The 19,773-nt window shown below is 37.9% G+C and overlaps 1 protein-coding gene across 3 annotated transcripts in view; it reads left to right on the forward strand.

Moving 5' to 3' along the window:
- Nucleotides 1-19,773, forward strand: part of NBAS (NBAS subunit of NRZ tethering complex) — a 335,592-nt gene that overhangs the window by 71,298 nt on the left and 244,521 nt on the right. For all 3 annotated transcript variants that reach the window (XM_014848079.3, XM_070512577.1, XM_070512578.1), the window contains exons 12-19: nucleotides 2,235-2,363; nucleotides 9,977-10,040; nucleotides 11,173-11,366; nucleotides 11,946-12,203; nucleotides 12,934-13,059; nucleotides 16,220-16,371; nucleotides 17,278-17,418; nucleotides 17,683-17,761. In XM_014848079.3, the coding sequence (XP_014703565.2) occupies nucleotides 2,235-2,363; nucleotides 9,977-10,040; nucleotides 11,173-11,366; nucleotides 11,946-12,203; nucleotides 12,934-13,059; nucleotides 16,220-16,371; nucleotides 17,278-17,418; nucleotides 17,683-17,761 (1,143 nt within the window). The remainder of the gene's footprint in view (nucleotides 1-2,234; nucleotides 2,364-9,976; nucleotides 10,041-11,172; nucleotides 11,367-11,945; nucleotides 12,204-12,933; nucleotides 13,060-16,219; nucleotides 16,372-17,277; nucleotides 17,419-17,682; nucleotides 17,762-19,773) is intronic.

The following is a 19,773-nucleotide window of genomic DNA, read 5'->3' on the forward strand; positions in this document are numbered from 1 at the left end:
ACAACAAAATGCTTAAAGAAAGAAAAGGTAAGTTTGCAGTGTGGATATCATGGTATCAGATGACACAAAGGGGATCAAGAACCTGTCACATTAAAAGCAAATGATAACATTTTAATGAATATATTTATCACTTAAGTGTCTAGGAGGGAAGGAGGGAAAGAGGGAGGGAGGGATTAAAAAAAGAAAATATAGCATATTCGCTCATTATTTTCCTGTTAAATTATTCACATTTTTCAGTATATGTTTTTTGTTAGTTTTTTGTTAAAGAAATTCATAAACTTCTTACTTGCACTTTTAGTGGAGTTCTTTAGTAAAGCATTTGTAATACCTGGGAGTTACCATACAGATCACACATGACTAATTATTTAGGTGACAAAAACAATAAACTATACTTGAGTGTAATTTCTACCGAGAAGCATGCCTCAAACTGCTAGAAATCTAGGCCATGGCCCAGGTGAGGGCAGTGCTCATGGTGCAGTGGAAGTGACATGGATTGGGATGGAAGACTGCATCTAGTTCAGGTTCTGCTATCTACACTTGAATGACTGGGCAAGAATCTTAACCCTTTGGGTCTTCAGTTTCTTCTTCTGTAAGCTCTACTGGATGGATGGAGAGTTCTTTTAGCTAATAAAAGTCTGTGCTTCTGAGGCCCACCTTATGCAAGACCGTGGAGCTTGTTGGCTTTAGAGTTGTGAAAGGAAGATGCCAGTCCTCCATCTTCTACTCCTTCTCCTCCATCACGGAGGAAGGGATGTGGTATACTTAACACTTTGCTTGAAATGCTTTTGCTTCTGTTGTTTCTCTTTCCCAGGCATTTGTATTTTAATCTTTCTTACAGTTAATTGGCATTCTGGGATGAACGTGTTATATCCAGTTAAAGAGATTTTATTCCTCAGTGAGGAGATTAGAGGATGCTAATCTTTTCATCTATCGCTCATCCAACAGTGTTCCTCACTTCTTAAAATTATTCTGTTTATTTTTTATGGTTAATGTGCCTTATCATTTTAGACCTGAGGCCTTAAACTCTCATGTCTACAGGGGCCAGGTAAATAATATGGTGAATTGAGCCAGGTGTCAATTCTGTTTTTTTAGTATGGTCATATTGAGTTTTCAGTTCTGTAGCTGATGTTTGACCTTAATCGTGGGGCCGTAAAAGGGAGTGGTGGGGGCTCTGGCTAACTGGAAAGCTTATGACATTTCTGAGGGTGCATATGCTGCCTAGTCCCATGTGATTATTGCCATTTGGGAATGGTGGGCCCTGTGTCGCCAGATTTTCTAAATGTTCAGGAGAAATATGGTTGTGGGCTGCCATTTTCGGATCTCTCTTTTATTCTTTGTGGGTTAAGTACCTTAGACGTTGTCCTTAATAAGTGCTTGAATGGGTAAAGGTCCACTGAGTGTTTGTTCGATTCTTCTGGTTCTGTTGTAGGTGATAGGCAGGTGCCGCCTCTGCTTGTGTGGTTTCTCTAATTGTGGTAACCCAGCAAACCTGGTATTCTTGTCGGAAAGGATTGAGAGATTATTTGGACAAGTAGAACTTGAAAGATAAGGCTTTCTCTCTGTGTTCTGAGATTGGCTATGTAAAATCAGTATATTACAAAGTTTCTCTTCTCTATGACAACAGTTAGATTCCTTAAATTGGATAATTTGCAAACAAATCTGGAAAATCTTAAACATTCATAGTGTTCTTTAAATTAAGGAATGCATTTTCTTCCTTGCCTTCTTCTGTTCCCATCACCCTTAGACTCTCCTTTCTTCCATCTCTCTCTTCCTCTCTCTCCCTTTCCTTCTTGTCTTAAAGCATGAATTTGTGGCCTATCTGTGATGTATGGAATATTCCAAGCATTGTGTACATACAGAATCTTGTAAAGATGTGGACTCAAAATTTAAGAAATTCACAATTTAGTCAACATCAACCCATAAAAGTTATTTAGAACTTGTGGAAATTGATGTGTGATATAAAGGAATATTTTGATAATGCTCGTATATTTGGGTTTGGGGTTATATGTAACTTGTAACACTATAAAATAGGTTTAAAAAAACTCTTTAAGGATAAGAGTCCTCTTTCTATATGCTGGAGCACAGTTATGTGTTATGGAGCTGTTGGAACTCTTAATCATGAGAGATCATTTATGACATAGCACCTCTAAATAATATTATTAAATTCTGGAAGTTATTTCTATTTGACTGCAAGTATCTTGCTCTGACATTAATGTAATATAATTATTGCATAGGATGGAATCTTTAAGATGACCCTTTCTCCGGATGGGACCCTCCTTGCAGCCATTCACTTCTCAGGGAAACTAAGCATCTGGGCCATTCCATCTCTGAAGCAGCAAGGGGAGTGGAATCAAAGTGAGCAGGTATGTCTCTTGATTATGATTATTTTTAGAATGATTCTCTCTTAAAGGTGAGTATGGACAATACTAATTTCATTTTGTTGATATTTTGCTGTAGTGCATAGCTATTATTTCTTCTTATTTCAGAGCTTTAGAGTATAATATTATCAGTATAGTAGGGCAAATTAAGAATAGAGTAAAACCGTGTACTAATTTTAATTTGTAGTGCAGTATACTCTCTATACTGAGTGTAATCTGTCCATCAAACTCTCCATTTTTTCCCTTTTCTCATTGTAAAAATACAGGATGGAGATGTTAATTTTTCAGCAAAAGTCACCTAATATAATCAAGGCTTTGGAGGGTCAGTATTCTAAAAGGGTTACAATTCTTTCCAAATCTTGTGATGCTAGTAATATTGGGCTTACTCAAAGTTTGAAGGGAGTTATCTTCTCTTCACTCAGAAGGTAAACAGTGTAGATATAGCCAAAGATAGAACTGTTAATTTTTTTAGTGTCTCAAAATGACAGGTTTTAAGAATGAAATGATTTAATTGTTTAGTAATATATAGAATCAGCATCTATTAAATTTAAAATCATGATGGGCAAATAAGGTTTGTTCATATAATGCCACATATTGTGATACAGTAAGGATTTAAAGAAAAACCTTCTTAATTGGATAGAGCTTATTATAAATCTTTTACTCTTCCTCTGATGTTTTTGCATTTCGGGACTTGAAGAGTTACTTTGCTTTCTCTCACTTTCCTCTTCCCATTCTCCAGGAGGAGTGTCTTGTCACCAGCTTTGTGGATAGTTTTGTAATTCTAAGATTGAAGTATATTCCCTTAATGATCTGAATGGATCAATGTCTTTTTTCAGAATTCTTTTTAGTTTCATTTCATCAGTTAAACTGCACTATTAAAAGCGTTCTTAATCAGCAAACAGCATTTTGGTTTTTTTTAGAAAAGCAGAGGAAAAGAGAATGTGGCTTCATGTTTTCTATCCTTTTCACAGTCTTAAGTTTATTTTGGCTGTCCTTCAATTTTTTCTCTCATACACAAGTTTAGGAAGATTTTTTTCCCCTAATTTCTACTTACCTTGAATTTAATTTGGTTTCTACATCTCTACCACTCTCTCTCACTTCTGGATCTAGATTTGTTCTAAATAGAAGAGATATTCCTCGGTCTTCAACCTCAATAGCTAAATACAAGGATATTCTTTCTCTATTTTGTATGTGGGATGCCACCACAGCGTGCCTTGACGAGTGATGTGTAGGTCCACACCCGGGATCTGAACCTGCAAACTGTGGGCCACAGAAGTGGAGCATGGGGACTCAGACACCACACCATTGAGCCGGTCCCAAGATTTTTCTTAAATGGTGAAAACTTTGAATATTAAAGGCATTTTCCCTTCTGGCTTTATGTTTTCTTAAATTATCTTCATTCACCTAATAGAAATATTGATCAAGTTCTGAAGCACACTTAATATTTCATTTCGTGAGTATCCTAGAATGTCATACATAGAGTATAAGGGCTATTTGAGCAAAATCCATGAGTATGCTCTTTGGTTTACTGAAATTCTGGATACCGTTTTTTTTTGCCTGCAAAGGTAAATTGTGTCTGTTTTAGTCTTTATTGACTTAGGCTCAACTTTTTAACTAGTTGGACACTTTTTGTCATTAGTTCCAGTCAGTGTTGTTATAATTCATTACTGTTTAGCTCATTGATGTTATTCATTAATTAGATTTTTATACTGATTCTATTTAAAAAACTTAACAATTGTTTTGAAATCTTGAAACTCGGGAATGAAGAGTATGGATATCTCAGTAGTTTGGAATAGGCAGTCAGAAAAGTAAGGGATGGAAAGGGAGGGAATTCAGAAATGGCAACAGAGGTGCATGGCGGGCAGAGATGAGTTCAGGCCAGAAGTTTGTCCCTAACGTTGTCCGAGTGCGAGTCTTTTGAACAGAAGCCCTCTGGGAGTTTAGAAGGGCAGGTCGTCAGGAATTGATGCAGCCTGATTTTTCCGTTGCACCTCAAAGAGCTTGCACCTCCCCTCCTGTGCCTCTAATCCAGTGCCCCCTGAACAGGCTGCAGACAGACCATTTGGTAATGCAGCTTAATTCCCAAGCTAGTTGTATCTTTTATTACAAAGTTACAAATTTTTAGCATTATATTTCAGTTTCTTCTGATTTGGTTGGCATAAATTATTTACCTTGAATGCCTGAGCAAACTGGAAAAAATAGGTTTTTGGGCTCACAAAACTGAAAACCGTGGACTTGATTGCCATCACCAAGGACGTTTTGCAGTAGTGGAATCCTTAGCTGAGGGAAGAGTGGCTTAGTCATAGTTCCTGAACCGAATCCTGCTGCCATAGCCCTTCCCACTGCTGCTCAGCACACCGCCTCGTTCCAGAGTTCGTCCCCTCACCAGCCTGTGGCTGCCAAGCTCTCCCTTGGCTTTGTGCTGCTCAGCACATGGAACAGAACAGGCTCTGCACTCAGAGATGCCTGCCAGATTTAGCCTCAAAAGACGTTTTTGTCCAAAGTTGAGAACACAGAGAACATTTAATTTTATCCATTCTTATCTTTAAAATTCTAAGATTATGGTAAAAATGGAAACTCCTTTGTGGACCTGCTGTCTTTCCTAGTCTGATCGTTATGCTGCTTTACACTGCTTCCTGAGCCTTCCTCTCCCTGCTCCCTGCTTTTGTCTAACCCTTTCTTCTGTGCTTTCTGAAACTTCATTCCATCATAAACAACTCCTATGAGGCTTCACCATTTTCACTGGTTTCTTTCACTCTGGTCTCTTTCAGTGCGCTTATTTCAGGCTTCTATAGCTCGGTAGGATCCAGGTGCATGTATACAATATTCTTGCAGCTTGTACAAAATTTACTTTAATAACAACATATTATTATTTATTAAGCACTCATCTTGTCCCGGGGTTATTCAGCGAGTAAGCAGTAGAGCTGAGATTTGATTTCATATCTCTTTGACTCTGATGTCCATGCTCTTTCCATGACTGTGGGAAAATAAATACATTTTTTAAAAGGTGGAAAAAACCATATTTATTAGGCTTTATATATCTGATGGCCTTTAAAAGAACAGAGACAAATCCTTTTTTTCAGTAACTGTAACACAGATTTCTTCAGCCCTCTCAGATGTGTTGAACTCTTGAGCTAGTTAGTATGTACCAGGTACTGGAATACATAGTTGAGATAGCCTCTGATTGGTAAATCCTTAATTTTATAATAGATATTTACAGTACTTATGACATGGTGGGACGTGAGGTGAGGGTGGTAACTCTTTGTCCACCAAGAGGAATTTGAACAACTGTACTTTGCTTGAGTCTTTCACCTATGTCTTGGAGATTAATGACATTGGATCAGGCATTTTAGATTTGGACTTTAATATACGAAGGGAGTCATTAAAATCTAGCATACTAGAGTAAGTGCTATAAAGCTTGTATGTAAGAGTACTGTAAAGAGAGGGTTGTTAGTATATTCGTAACAATAATCATAAAATAAAGTTCAACTATTTATTGAATCTCTACCAAGTGCAAGAGTAGAAAATGCAATAAGTCACAGTCCTTGCCCTTAGGATGTTCATAGTCTCACAAGGGAAATTACAAACAAATCAATATAAAATAACATGCTAGTATTATGAAAAGATAAGCTCAGAGGAAAGGCACATAAATTCAGTTGGTAGTGTCGGCAAGAAGGATGGTGGGGAATAAATAGCATTTGTATAGTAAGGCTTGGCTATCCACAAAGCAATTTTCATCCATTTCATTTGCTTTATAGCAGCCCTGTTAAAGAAAAAATGTTTTGTACTCATTTTAATAGATGGAAATAGTGCTAAAAGATCTTAGATCACTAAATGCTAGAATCAGGCTTCTGTTTTGACCCAGGTCCTTTGACTTCATAGGTTACGCTCTTTTCAGAGTATCTTCTCATAGCGCTTACATTTAGAAATACTGATTTTTATCTGGGCAGATCAGGTACTAGCTGTGAAATTAATGGAAAACTAGGGGGAGAGAGGCTGTGCAGCTTATATGAATGACACCTCCTGGAGTTGTGTGCTTCATTAGGTAGAGATACTGGAAATGTGAAAATATTAAGTAAGAGGTATCTTGTCATTTACCAGATATATTGGTGGTTTGTATACTCATCACTGGGTGAGAAACACTTGAACAGCTGCTCTTTTCTCATTCGTTTAGCAATAGTCCAGTGACCTTGGGTCAGCCAGGTAGCACAGGGCTTTGCCTGTCTTTACAACTGCTTTAGGAAATGAATGGACAAGCCAATTTGTTTAAAATAGATTATATAGTAATATATAGTCAGCTTATAATTTTAGTTTAAATATTGCCTGAGAAGAAACTAATGTTACCATTGCCTTATACAAACTTAAACCCTTTTGCCAAATTGTGAATTCAGCTCATCTGTGGCTTTCTTCATGTAATTCGCTGCTTTATTAGTTTTCATAATGTGCTTTGTGTGATTGAGTATTTTCTCTGTAAAATCTAATGATTAAAGATAGTTGTGGAAGTGCCTATTCTGATTTACTTCTATCCGGTTTTGAGTTGATTAAATACTTCAGCTTTCATTGTCAATATGAAAATACATCTGGCTAGAAATCTGTGAGTATTAGGTTTTGTTCATGTCTGGAATATAGTAAAATTGCTAAAGTGATTTTCATTTCAAACATTTCCCATATGTTATGTTTATATATTTACATCTCATTTTTTGCCTTAATTTTTCCCTGAGGAAGTTTTATTACTTGCCTATTTGTACTTCGTTAGATGTAGTAGACACAAAACTTGTCTTTTCCACTTTAATTTTATTTTCTCTTTGACACATAGTAGGTACTGGGCTAATTTTGTTAGATGGATGAATCAGTGAAGGATAAGGGAGAAGATTACAGTTCATGTGATTAATCTTGGTATAGTCCACAGCTGTTTCCACAGCTTCCCTGTGGACTGTGAGCTCCTTGAGAAAAGGCACTGAATATACCTTCCTCCATTGGCTCTAACACAGGGCTTGGCATATGAAATACTGCTAAATGTTTGTGGAATAAATAAACATTTGAAACGTTGCTTTTATGCTGTCAGAGGCAGGGGCTTCGTTATATTTAGCTTCTAGCTGTAAAAACAAAAAATCAACAAATAAAATCCTTAAATCTGAAGAAAATTTTGTTTTAGCCGTAATAGCCTTTCTGTACAGAATCTTTAACTATCTTCTTAGGACATCCTCTTCTAGGCTACATGACAGTATAAAGCAAGGGCACTTTAGGCTGTTTTCAGACATGTGGTAGCCTGCCATTACAAAGAGGAGTGACATGGAGGTTGCTTCCTAGGATATGTCAACATGGACCCCTGGTGTGCTCTCCTTAGGTCATGGGAGCTTGGTGATCCTGCCCTCACAGCATCAGCCTACAGACTGTATCAGATGTTGTAAAGCATGGCCAACTCACAGTTGTCCTCACACATAGAGAGCCTGGAGTCCAAGGTTGGGTTTTGTTCATGTCGTGTTCTCTGACTGGAATGTCTCCTCCACTCCTTTTCCATATCTAAACCTTATCCAGTATAATACTATCAGGCTTTCTGTGTGCCTCTTGATCTCCCTTCGTCTTTCTCAAGTCCATATCTGGAGTGATCTCTTCATCCTTTGAAGACACCTAGCACTTGTATCTATATCTCTTTTGGGGCAGTTGTCAAATTAGACCTGGGGTTATACTCATTTATATCCATTTCTTTGCCCTCTACCTGCTTGGGTGTGGGGCCTGTAATGTCCGATGTTTTCCTCCTCTCTCTCACAGTGCAAGTGCACAGTATTCGTTGACTAGGAAACCACACTTTTGAGAAGGTGTAGGGAGACCTATGTCAGCTAATTTTCATATTGGAACTCAGTGATTTAAACAATTGATTAATTCATTTACTCATTTAACGTTTAGCTACTGTGACATGTGGGCGTTATGATGGATCTGAGAATACAAGGTTGACTGTTATAGAGTTCTGGAAACAGAAGAAAAAATTCTTCACCTTGTGTTTAAAACTGAATTTGCAAGAGACACCCATTGTTTAAGCAATCCACATGCAACAGTCTAGTCCCAAAGTGTCTGGAGACTGACTCTAGTAGACTGTTACAGTTTGTTCATGGTGCTGTTTCTCATCATTAGCTTTGATGAAGACAAGAACACTTTGAATTCTCAAAGTACTTATGCTAATGAGATGATTTCTTTTAAGATTTTTTTCTCAAGATTTTTTTGTTATATTTCATTGTGATCTATACATTCTTAAATTTGCCCAAGGCTGAATCATAATTATGGTGCTGGTTGTTTGCGGGCTTGAAGTTTTAAAGTGTTATTCCATACTCCCCTTGTGTTTTCCAGAATGTGAGTAGGGAGACACACTTATCATCATACAAATAAATGGTGGTGTGCACATGGTGCTGCCGGAGCATGTACAGCTGGTAATTCAGAGGCATTGAAAACTTCTAAAATTCCTAATAAATGATCAAATAAGATTTGTTTCGTTGATTATTTTAAGTAATATGTACCTTATTGTATTCTAATTCTTTGAAAGTTAATCTTCTTTTTATGATTATGTAAACTAGAACAATCCATTTCTTCGCTTAGTATGTAAATAGCCTTTTACTGTAATTTTTTTGGGATAAAGTTTAAAGAATTATATCTTCTGTTCTCAGAGTGACTAATAGTAGCAGAGAGCAGGAAGTTCTTTCAGATGGTTGGAAGAAATATCAATTTTAATAGTCTAAAGTGTTAGCCGCTGATAAATTGGTAATAAAACATATATGTTTATTGTGTTACACTAGATGAAAAAGCACATTTTGACTTAAGTATAGCATCACTTTTTTTAGGCTTAAGTTTTCAGATAAATATTCAAATGATTTTTTGCTGGTCTTTTTCCTGTACTATGGTAATTCTGAAGATTGAGTAATTAACAGTGAGCCAAGAGGGTGTCTGGTAGTGGCTTAATCTCAATTGCTTTTTTAAAGGTATTTGAGAGAGATTGATGTGTCTTTATGTTCTCAAAGGTGAATGTGATATTATGTTCCATGAGGTTAGAGAATGAATGGATTCAGTTTGAGGATTGCATGGTTATGTTTTTTTATTTAGTAAATTTTTAGTCATAGAAAGTTAGACCTGAAGATAACTTGGAGGGCGCAGAGTCCAGTCTCAGAGCTGCAGAAACCAAGGCCTGGACGGGTTGCTCAGCTCACAAGCGGTCGGGGTGGGACTCGTGTTCAGGCTGGTGTTGGTTCACGGCAGCAGAGCTGTTCTCCTGCCAGTGTGAAAATGTGTATGTGTGTGTGGAATTTGTTGTTGGTGTATCTTGCTTTCATTTGTATTAATCCTGTACTTGCTGTCTGGTTCTTATGCACAGTTTTTTCTTCATTAAATATTGAATCACCGTACTTGCATGTACACATTGTAAGTGTAAGAATAATTGCTTTTCATGATTATGGACAGGAGTAGATTTCATCTGGGTATAACTAAGAGATCAAAGGAAATAATCATCTCTATATTTTGTTATTTTAAAACATCCCTAGTTCTTGATGACGTACTTGTGATTTTCTCACATTGTTGACTCACGAAGTCATGTGTGTATTTTTTATCTTTAGCCAGGCTATGATGACCTTAATCCTGATTGGAGACTCTCTACTGAGAAGAGAAAAAAAATCAAAGGTGAGTTGTATGAAATATGATAATTAAAACCTTAAGAGACTCTCACTGTATAATGAAAATGCTCTTTAGTTGATATAATACAAGTGGGGGAGGAAAAATCATTTTCTTTCTACCCTCCTAGGTTCTCTTGCTGGGCCCTATAAAATTAGATTGACAAGAGTCAGATTAACAGCAGAAAAACAAACAAGCTTATTAGCATGCACATCGAGCTTACACATAGGAGTACTCAGAGATGAGTAACTCAGAGGGTTGGTTGGAACTTGGACTTACATAGCATCTTAGCAAAGAAACAATAAAGGATTCGAGAAGTGACAAGACAAAGGAAGAGAACTTTGAGTTTCTCAAATTCCTTCACCTTAAAATATTTCTTATGTCTAAGTGGCATATTTTGGGGTGACATATCCTGATCCACTTCACAAGTTTAAGAGGAAATCAGCATTGAAACTATTATATATCTGTCTTATATTTTTAAAAAGATTATATGTCTCTCATACATTTGTCTGAAAAGTGATATATGAATGCTTTCAAAAACCTTTTATAACCTTCTTAATATGTACACTTTATACACACCTACCTTTCGACTTATATTGAAAATGGTGACATATCTGTATATTCTTTGTTTTTTGAGAGGAGAGACCTTAATATATTTATCTCCGCATCTCTAGAATTTTGGACTTTGGCAAATTGTTGGCACTCAGGTGTTTATTAAATAAATTACCATTTTGTAAAAATTTGAGTGATGACTTAAATTTTATTTTTTCTTATTATTTAACATATCGTTAGGGCCCAAATAGGGTTTTTATTTTTTAATTTCTTTGAGGAAGATTGGCCCTGGGCTAACATCCACTGCCAATCCTTCACTTTTTTGCTGAGGAAGATTGGCCCTGAGCTAACATCTTCCTCTACTTTATATGTGGGACACCTGCCACAGCATGGCTTGGTAAGTGGTGCATAGGTCTGCTCACAGGATCCGAACTGGCAAATCCCAGGCTGCCAAAGCGGAGTGCGTGAACTTAACTGCTATGCCACCAGACCGGCCCCTTAAGTAATGGTTTTTAAATTAATTATTGGACTAAATGTATTGTATTTAAACCATGTTGACAGATGCATTTGATTTATCTTTCTGCATTAGATAAAGAGTCCTTTTACCCACTGATAGACGTCAATTGGTGGGCAGACACTGCAGTGACTTTGGCTCGCTGCTCTGGTGCTTTGACTGTTTCATCAGTGAAAACTTTGAAGAATTTACTGGGGAGATCTTGTGAATGGTTTGAACCATCACCTCAAGTCACTGCTACCCATGATGGGGGATTTTTAAGTTTGGAGGTAATCTTTTCTCTTTGAAAGCAGCCAATGTGTTTGAAAGTACATGTGTATTTTACCTGTTAATCCTGGAGTGAAAGTTACCTTTAGCAGTCGGGCTTTCAGGTTCAGAACTTTGTGAAGTTGTTAGATGTTTTTAAAAAGGGGCAGGTGGGAGAGCTATTCTCAGTAAAGCAAATAAATACCTTCATGTTCATTTTCTGAATAGATGAAAAAAATCAACGTTTTATTTTTTCACAGCAAGTAAAAAATATCAAAAAGTGAATAAATTAACACTCTCAACTCCTTTATATCTGTAAAATACTTACCAGGCATGTATTTTTGAGACCACATTAATGACCTATTGAAAAAGAAGCTTTAATTTTGGAGATTTGGAGCCAATAACGTCATGGCGTATTTCTGGAGCTGTAGATGTATATAATGTTTTCTGTTGGGTTCCTTTGAATTCCATTCTTGGTCTTAATCACATGGCTGATGTAATGAATCAAACCAGAGAAGAATTAAACAATATTTTTCTCATTAACTCTAAAATCTTGTCTTTATTTCCTCACTGTTAATTTCACATCTCCTTTTTCAATTTAGTGTGAGATTAAACTTGCCCCCAAACGATCTCGTCTGGAGACTAGGGGTGGAGAAGAAGATGAAGGGGAGGAGGATTCGGACTCTGATCAGGAAGTATCTGCCAAGGCTCGCTACTTTGGTTACATAAAACAGGGCCTGTACTTAGTGACTGAGATGGAGCGGTTTGCACCACTGCGGAAACGCCCACGAACCATCACCAAAAACTACCGCCTCGTGAGTTTGCGCTCCACAACTCCAGAGGAGCTTTATCAGAGGAAGGTGAGGAAGTATCATAGGACTATCAGAATTCATAGGCATCCAGATGTTTTTTTATTTTACTGAGAAAAAAATAATTTTTTGATAAAGGAAGACATTTAAAGAGGGATTGTTCTATCATCGACATGTTAGCAATATCAGTATTATAAAGCTTTTGAAAATAATGCTGATCTTCGTGCCTGAGTAATTGAAATAAAAACAGTGGATCAAAGATGAATTCACTTAGAGTGATTGTCCACTTTGTGGCTTAGCCTGGGTTTTTGCTACCCTTCATGTGACTGTCAGCTCTCACCTTATCAGTGTTTAAGTACAGCTGTCTGCTCAGACTACAAATGCTGAGGGAAGAAATGCAGACCTATTTTCTAGTCAGGGGTTTGCTTGGGAAACAGATTTGACCAACACTGTGTTTTATGGTTACTTGTGCTGTTTCTGCAGGGTTATGGGCGGAGCCCCGGCCTAGGAGTCGCAGTGCTGTCCCTGTTGCACTGCTTGTCCTGATATTGCCATCGTTTTACTGTCTTTCATCCTTCTGTTAAAGTGCTAAAAGAAATCCCTGATCTATCTGCCTCTCAAAATGTCGTGAGCCTCTGGCACCACAGTGCACACGAGGACAGTTAGAAATGTGTAACAAGCTGTATAGGTCGAGGGATTATCATCACTCACCACGTCAGCATAGTGACTCTGTGGACAGTTCAGCAATGTAACATTCCTATTTCCATTTCCTTGTCCAAAGATTGAAAGTGAAGAGTACGAGGAAGCCTTGTCTCTGGCTCAGACCTATGGCCTGGATACTGATCTAGTGTATCAGAGGCAGTGGAGGAAGTCGGCGGTCAACATTGCTTCAATTCAGAATTACTTGGTATGTTTAAATATTTTGGTAATGTGGTAAAATTCAAATTTATGGAATATCTTTTGGTTATAGGACTTCATATTAGAGTACTTTACGTTGCTGACTTTTCTGTAGCTAATGAAGTGTTTTATTCAACCTGGAAAAATTATCTTATTATCAGGTTCTGTTGGCCCTGCAGCTAGACCTTGCTGCTGAAGACATTATGACCAAAATACTCACTGATAAACCAGTCGACTGCCTGGTCTCCACCTGATCCTTTCTCTTACTCTACCTCAGTTCTCTCTCTTGACCTACATCAGTCAGGGTCCCGTCAGGAGCCAGAAATCACACAGTCACTTGAACAAGGACAGTTTTAATAGGGGGAATTATTTTCTAGTAATGAGAGATTAACTAGAAAAGGATGAAGAGGACTCTTAGGGATAACCTAGGACTGAAGGGACATAAGCAAGGAGGGAACAAACTTGGAAGGTAGGCCTCCTTCCCTGGGCTGGGATTCAGACTTCACTGGACAAAGCGTGGTTGCAGCGAATTGGATGGAGAGTTCTCTGGGATGCCTTGGGCTGGGGCTGGTTTGTAGTTGCCAAGATTGTCAGGCAGGGAAAGGTGGGATAGACAGGCAAGTTGGATGCCTGTTGCTAGGGTGCCAGTGAGCCAAGGTTGGGAGTCAGAAAATCCCAGGGACTGGTAAGCAGGAAACCCCCACCAGCATGTATGCAGCTCAGGTCTGGTAGATAAGGAACCATGGCCAGGACTGAAAAGAAAAAACACCCACTGGAGTGCCAGCAGGCCTAGTCTGGGAAGCTTTTCCCTCAGGTGTCTAGGAGATTCACTGGGAAGGAGTCTACTCATGGGAGTGCAACTGAAACTCGGTGGGAAGTTGTCCTGGGTGGGAGGAAGGGGGGAACTAAGCACCACTGGATGTCCCCTACATGCGTTGCTGGCTGTCAAGCCATAGAAGCAACAAGAAAAGAACCAGAGAACATGAGGACTAGAACCCAGAGCCTCTTCGTCTGGAGTGGCCCTCCAGCGCCCTCTGTTGACAAAGCTCAATATCATATCAGCTGCAAAGGGGAAATGCTATCTATCCCATAGGTGCCTCTGAAGAGTACTTTTGAAGCTGAGAGGTGATAAATGGATAACTGACATATCAAGCTTGCAAGATACCCCATTGTTTGCTTAAATCTTACAGTTGGATCTGTTCTGCTACCTGCTACCACAGTTGAAGTTGCTATGCAGCCTGTTTATTTGAATCCTTGGCACCTTTGTGAGAAGTAGTTGGACTCATGGCATGCTTTTAAAGGTTGTGACTTCTCTTCTGTCCTTTAGAAAGGAAAATACCTTTGCATTTAGGAAGATTCTAAGAGATGTTGGGAAAATTTCACGATACTTGTTTTCCCCCAAATTTTATGTACGTGAGTAATTAAAAATAAACAAAAACATAATCTGAAAAAATTGTATGTTAGAAGTTGATCATTCAACCAAGTAAGTAAGATGTCACAGATGAGAGAGCATGAGAGGGAATGAAAAAAAATGGAAGAGAACAAAGCTACTTGCATTTTCTTTAGAATAGCAGAACACCAAACCTGTGTTATCTTTCTTCTTTTGTGACTCAGGACAGTGAGCTTATGAGTTCATGTGTACCCATGTAATGGCTTTTTCTGGGACACAATAAAGGACAATTTTTGTCCCTGAAGGAGCTGACAGGTGTTAGAGCAAGTACGTTTTTTATTGGGGGAAATGCTCAGTTTGGCTAAATAAACAGGCAGGAGTAAAAGCGCTGTGCTAGGGGTGTGAAGGGCACAGGAGCGACATAGACATGGCCTTGCTTTGAGGGAGCTTTTAATCTGACTGAGAAGACAAGCTTCGCGCCTGACATATCTATACACATACAAGATTTCAGATAAAGGCTGGGGGAACCCAGTGAAGGTGGCAATCATTATAGACTCTGGTTATGGAAAGCTTCATATAATGAAGATGTTTTGAGCAGGGATTTGGAAGGATGCAAAGTAGGCCTTCTAGAGTTGGAAGAGAGGAGGGCATTCTTAATGGGATAAATGGTATTGGCAAATTAAAAGAAAACGAGCCATGAGGCCACTGACTAAATCTGTCTTACTTGTTGCTGTATCTTCATGTCTAGTTCAGTGCCCAGTAAATATTTCTTGGATGAGTAAATGAGCTCTGTAAGTAAACTTCTCTGCTGGATCTGATATTTGATGATGGTGAGCATTGGGAAATACGATTAGAAAGATATATTGATTTGGGTTCTGGAGGATGTTGAAAGCTTGTGATGACTTAGGCTTTTACCTTTAGGGTAATGGGGGCTTGTTGTGGAGTTCTGACTGTGGAGGTGGAGAGGAAGGTGGCGTAGAAGATGAACTGGAGTGGAAGGAGGGTGGTGGTGGGAAGCCCTTCCAAGGGCAAGGGACTCCTGCAGTGTTACGTGTTGATGATTAGACTAGTATGGAGGCCATAGATATGGAAGAGGGGAAATAAGTTGAGACATTTGAAGAAAGAATTGATATTTTGGAATATGTAAGGGAACATAGGATATAAGTCAGATTTTACTTTAAATTTGTAACCATAATGACTCTTTCTAAGACAAAGGCTAGCCAGGGATTGTGACTGGAGTTGGGAGGGAGCAGTAGGCCTTGGGTCTTTCGGAAGAACGGCACAGCAGGACTTTTCATGATTAAATTATCATCCGCGCTTTGTGATGCATCTCATGGTCAAGTAAATGCAGAATCTTGATGTGCCGTGCCTCATTAGTTTTGTTTCAATATCAAGCTTGCTTGTTACAGCGGGATAAATCTTATCTTGCCTTTCTGCCTTATTTTCTACTCTATTGTATAGCCCAAATGCAAACTACAGAGCAACTGCAAAAGTTTGGAGAGATCTTTCTGTGTTTCCAAAAGAGTGTACTGAGCTTTGCGTTCCAGTGTGGCTCATTAGAAGGAGAAAGAGAGCAGTTGGAATCCCCTTCCCTACATCCAGTTCTAATCACCATTAAGGAATTGGCTTTTCTCTGTTGAGCTTTTCTAGCCTGTGGGCAGCTTCTTGGGTAGCTGTGCTCCCTCAGGTTTAGCCTTATAATTCTAGAAGACAGTTGTCAGGGGCTATCAGATGTCATGGATTCTTGAATGCCTCTGTTTTTTCTTTTCTTTGTATCCAGAGTAAAATAAAGAAACGATCCTGGGTTCTTCATGAGTGTTTGGAAAGAGTCCCTGAAAATGTGGATGCTGCGAAAGAACTGCTTCAGTATGGGTTGAAAGGCACAGACCTGGAGGCTCTTCTAGCAATAGGGAAAGGAGCAGACGACGGCAGGTTGGTTACAGAAAGGTTTCAACTCAAAAGTAAAGGTGGCTTTGTGAGAACTTTTAAGCTGAGACATTGGAAAGAGTAAACTTCTCTTGATTTAGGTTATTCTGTAATGAAGCAGTTGCTTTTCATCAATGCTTTCTTATCTGAGGTCACAGCTTTCTTTCCTTTAAATTAAATATGTTTACATGTGGTAGCTTGATGGTAAGGAAAGAGCAATCTGTATGACCATTTATTGGATGCTGGCCATTTCTAAGCTGTGGGCTTAGGGCACTTACCTGGGTGTGCTTCATAGTCACATGAGCGCCTGAGGCAGGTCTGCGCTTCATTCACTTTCTTTATCTGTAGCATCATACCCTTCACAGAATTACTTTGAGTGATTAAATTATTTATCATGTGAAAGTACCTCACAAACTTTTAAGCAGCTTAGAAAACCTCAGTTAATAATAAAGTTAATTGACAAGAGTCATTGCTCATCAGACATTTGAAACTTTTTTTTGAGGTATAAATGTGATCGTGTATCTGATAAATAATGTGAATGAGACTGACATTTGTTATCATTTTAAGACCTTGAATAGAAGTGATTCAAATTGTAAACTCTGGGCAATGTTTTCTTCATAGCTTGTTTCACACTGGGTGAGTATAACACGTTTTCCTATGTACTTTTCATTTTCTTGATTTTTAAAATTTCTCTATATGACGGTTACCGATGACTTGAAGACTTTTTGCCCAGCCTGTGGATAGAATGAGTGAATCACTTTGCTTACAATAGCAAAAGCTTTCTTTCAAATAATTGGTTGTTTCTGTCACTATGGAAATCAACTTAATAAAATCAAAGTAGGGGAAAGCATCTATTCACTACCTGAAATTTAAAAAAATAACATAGATTTGGGTTTCCGTTTTTCCTTGTAGATTTACATTACCTGGTGAAAGAGACATTGACGGTATTGCCTATGAGGAGCTTTCATCACCTAATGAAGAGCCTGCCAAAAAGAAAAGGGAGAAAGATGTCAAGAAGAGACGAGAACTACTTAAATTAGTGAACTTTTCAAAGTAAATGACTTATTACTGTTCATTTGGTAATTTCTTTAAAATACCTAGTCATTTAAGTGTGTTCTTTACTAGTGGTAATTGCTCTAAATTATATTGGCAACTTAAGGCAAATTCCTTTTAATATTCATTTACCCTTGTGCTTTTGTGTACTGTTCCATGATTTTTGAGCTCAGTGGAATATTGATCATTTTTCTTCTGTTTTAACTCTTAGAGAAATGTGCTTTTATGTAAATATGAGTGGCCTAATATAGTTATTCAAAACAGGTTAACACTGGAACAAAAGGAACTTTGCCGTTGTAGATTGAAATTATTAACCTACTTAGATCGGCTTGCAACGTATGAGGTAAGGAGTAATTTTAATCAATCCAATTGTTTTCATTTGGTCTGTCATTATAAGTGCTAATGTCTGATATTAATACCTAATATCTGATAATCTTGGTCTTTAGAACTATTTATGTGGGGAAAATTCGTTTTGTATGCAAGCAGTTTCTCTTGTATACCAGCTTTGGTAAAAGTTAGAGATCGTGAAAGGCCAGAGGTTGTTTTGTTAGTCCGGGGAATAGAAATGCTTTAGCCGTTTCAGAGCATCTGTGTTTCCTAGATTTATGATCCTTTTCATTTACTTTTATTTTACATTTTGATTTTAAGGTTATGGCATATAGCTGTCTATAGTACAGTATTTCAGTATACACTGGATTTTAATAACCCTAATATAAATATTTCTGACGCATTTTATTTTAGTGATTTGTTAATAAGTTGAATTTAATTGCTTAACTTTGATCCTATTTATGGCCTCAATCTGTGTTACACCTCCCTTCTGTGGGCATACCTCACTTAGCGCTTGGTATGGGCATATAGCACGCACTCGTAAATGTCACATCTGATAATGTGATGCCTATCCCCAGAATAATGGAGGTATTTAGAACTTCTGATGCCTGCAGGCAGATAAAAGCATTTGATTACGCATCTGATAATATAATAAAAATGTTTTCAAACAAAACATTAGTGGCAAAAGAGGTCTATTTCTATGGTTATTAGAAAACATGATGATGAGTATATCATCTCATGCAAATAAGTTACAAAAAATTGATAATAGTTTTATCTATAGGTACAACTAGTTTGCTGTTGTGTGGTCATATTATTTTAAAGCATATCCTTTTGTTATGTCTGAGTTCCGTGATATTTTGAGGTAATATATAAAAGCACGTTGTGAACTGCAGAAGTCACGTACAGCTATAATTTATTATTTTTTATACCTAGCCTTACGTTCACTGATGATGAGGTCTTAAAAAGCAGAAGTCCCATTAGATGTTTGGAGTTTGACTATCCCGTTAATTTTCTTTCATTATTTTTTAGTTATTGAATTGCTATTTCTTATTTGACAGTAATAAGTACATTTATTATTACATGGTAATAGTGACATTTAAATTATTTCAGCCCATTTTTGTAGAGAATCAAACTAAGCTTTTGAAAAGTAGGTGAAGTTGATGAATTTAGCTGTTAAAACTTAGAAACGAAGATGTTCAGATATAATGGGTAACCAGCTAGATAGTGGTGGAGATAAGCATTGCATTTTACTCATAGGACATACTCACTTTATTAATTCTGTAATAAATGAGATAAAAATGGATTCATTTAAATTTTACATGAGCACCTACTGTATGCTAGATATTGAGAGATGAACAAGGAGCAGTCTTCATGGAGTTCTCATTATATTGGCAATAAGTGATAATAATGAAGATATGAAGAATTGATGAGGCAGCATAATGGGGAAAAACATTAAATATTTCCTGGGGATGTCTGAGAAGACTCTACATAGGAAGTGATATTTCAACTAATCCTTAAAAAAAGAAAGACCGACTTGGGGGCTAGGGGAGTACTACATGGGGGACGTGAGAATGGAAGCTCCATAAAAGGAGGGACTTTGTCCTGTTTACTACAGTATTCCCGGAGCTCAAGATGACACCTGGCTCCTTGAGGAGCTTGGTTGAAGGAACCCATAGGTAGGAGAATACCTTAAGAAAAACCAACACATTTATTGGGGACTGACTTCTTGTCAGCCAATGTCTTATGTGTTTCATCCAGATTATTTCCCAACAATTCTTTGAGCAAGTACTATATCCTCTCAATTTTATGGATATGAAAACTGAGGCTTAGAGAAGGTAAATAATTTGTCTAAATAAATAGGAAGCAAGAACTCACAGCTAGGTCTCTCTGATTCAGTAGCCTGTGCTGATAACCAGTGAGCTGTATAAAGAAAGGCCTGTGGGTGTGAAAGAAGACTGAACACTCCTGAAAAAGTGAGCTAGTCAGGGTAGCTGGCCTAGAGAGGGTTGGGGAGGGAAGGGCACAGAA

This window comes from Equus asinus, chromosome 6, assembly GCF_041296235.1.
Source record: "Equus asinus isolate D_3611 breed Donkey chromosome 6, EquAss-T2T_v2, whole genome shotgun sequence".
Taxonomy (NCBI): Eukaryota; Metazoa; Chordata; class Mammalia; order Perissodactyla; family Equidae; genus Equus; species Equus asinus.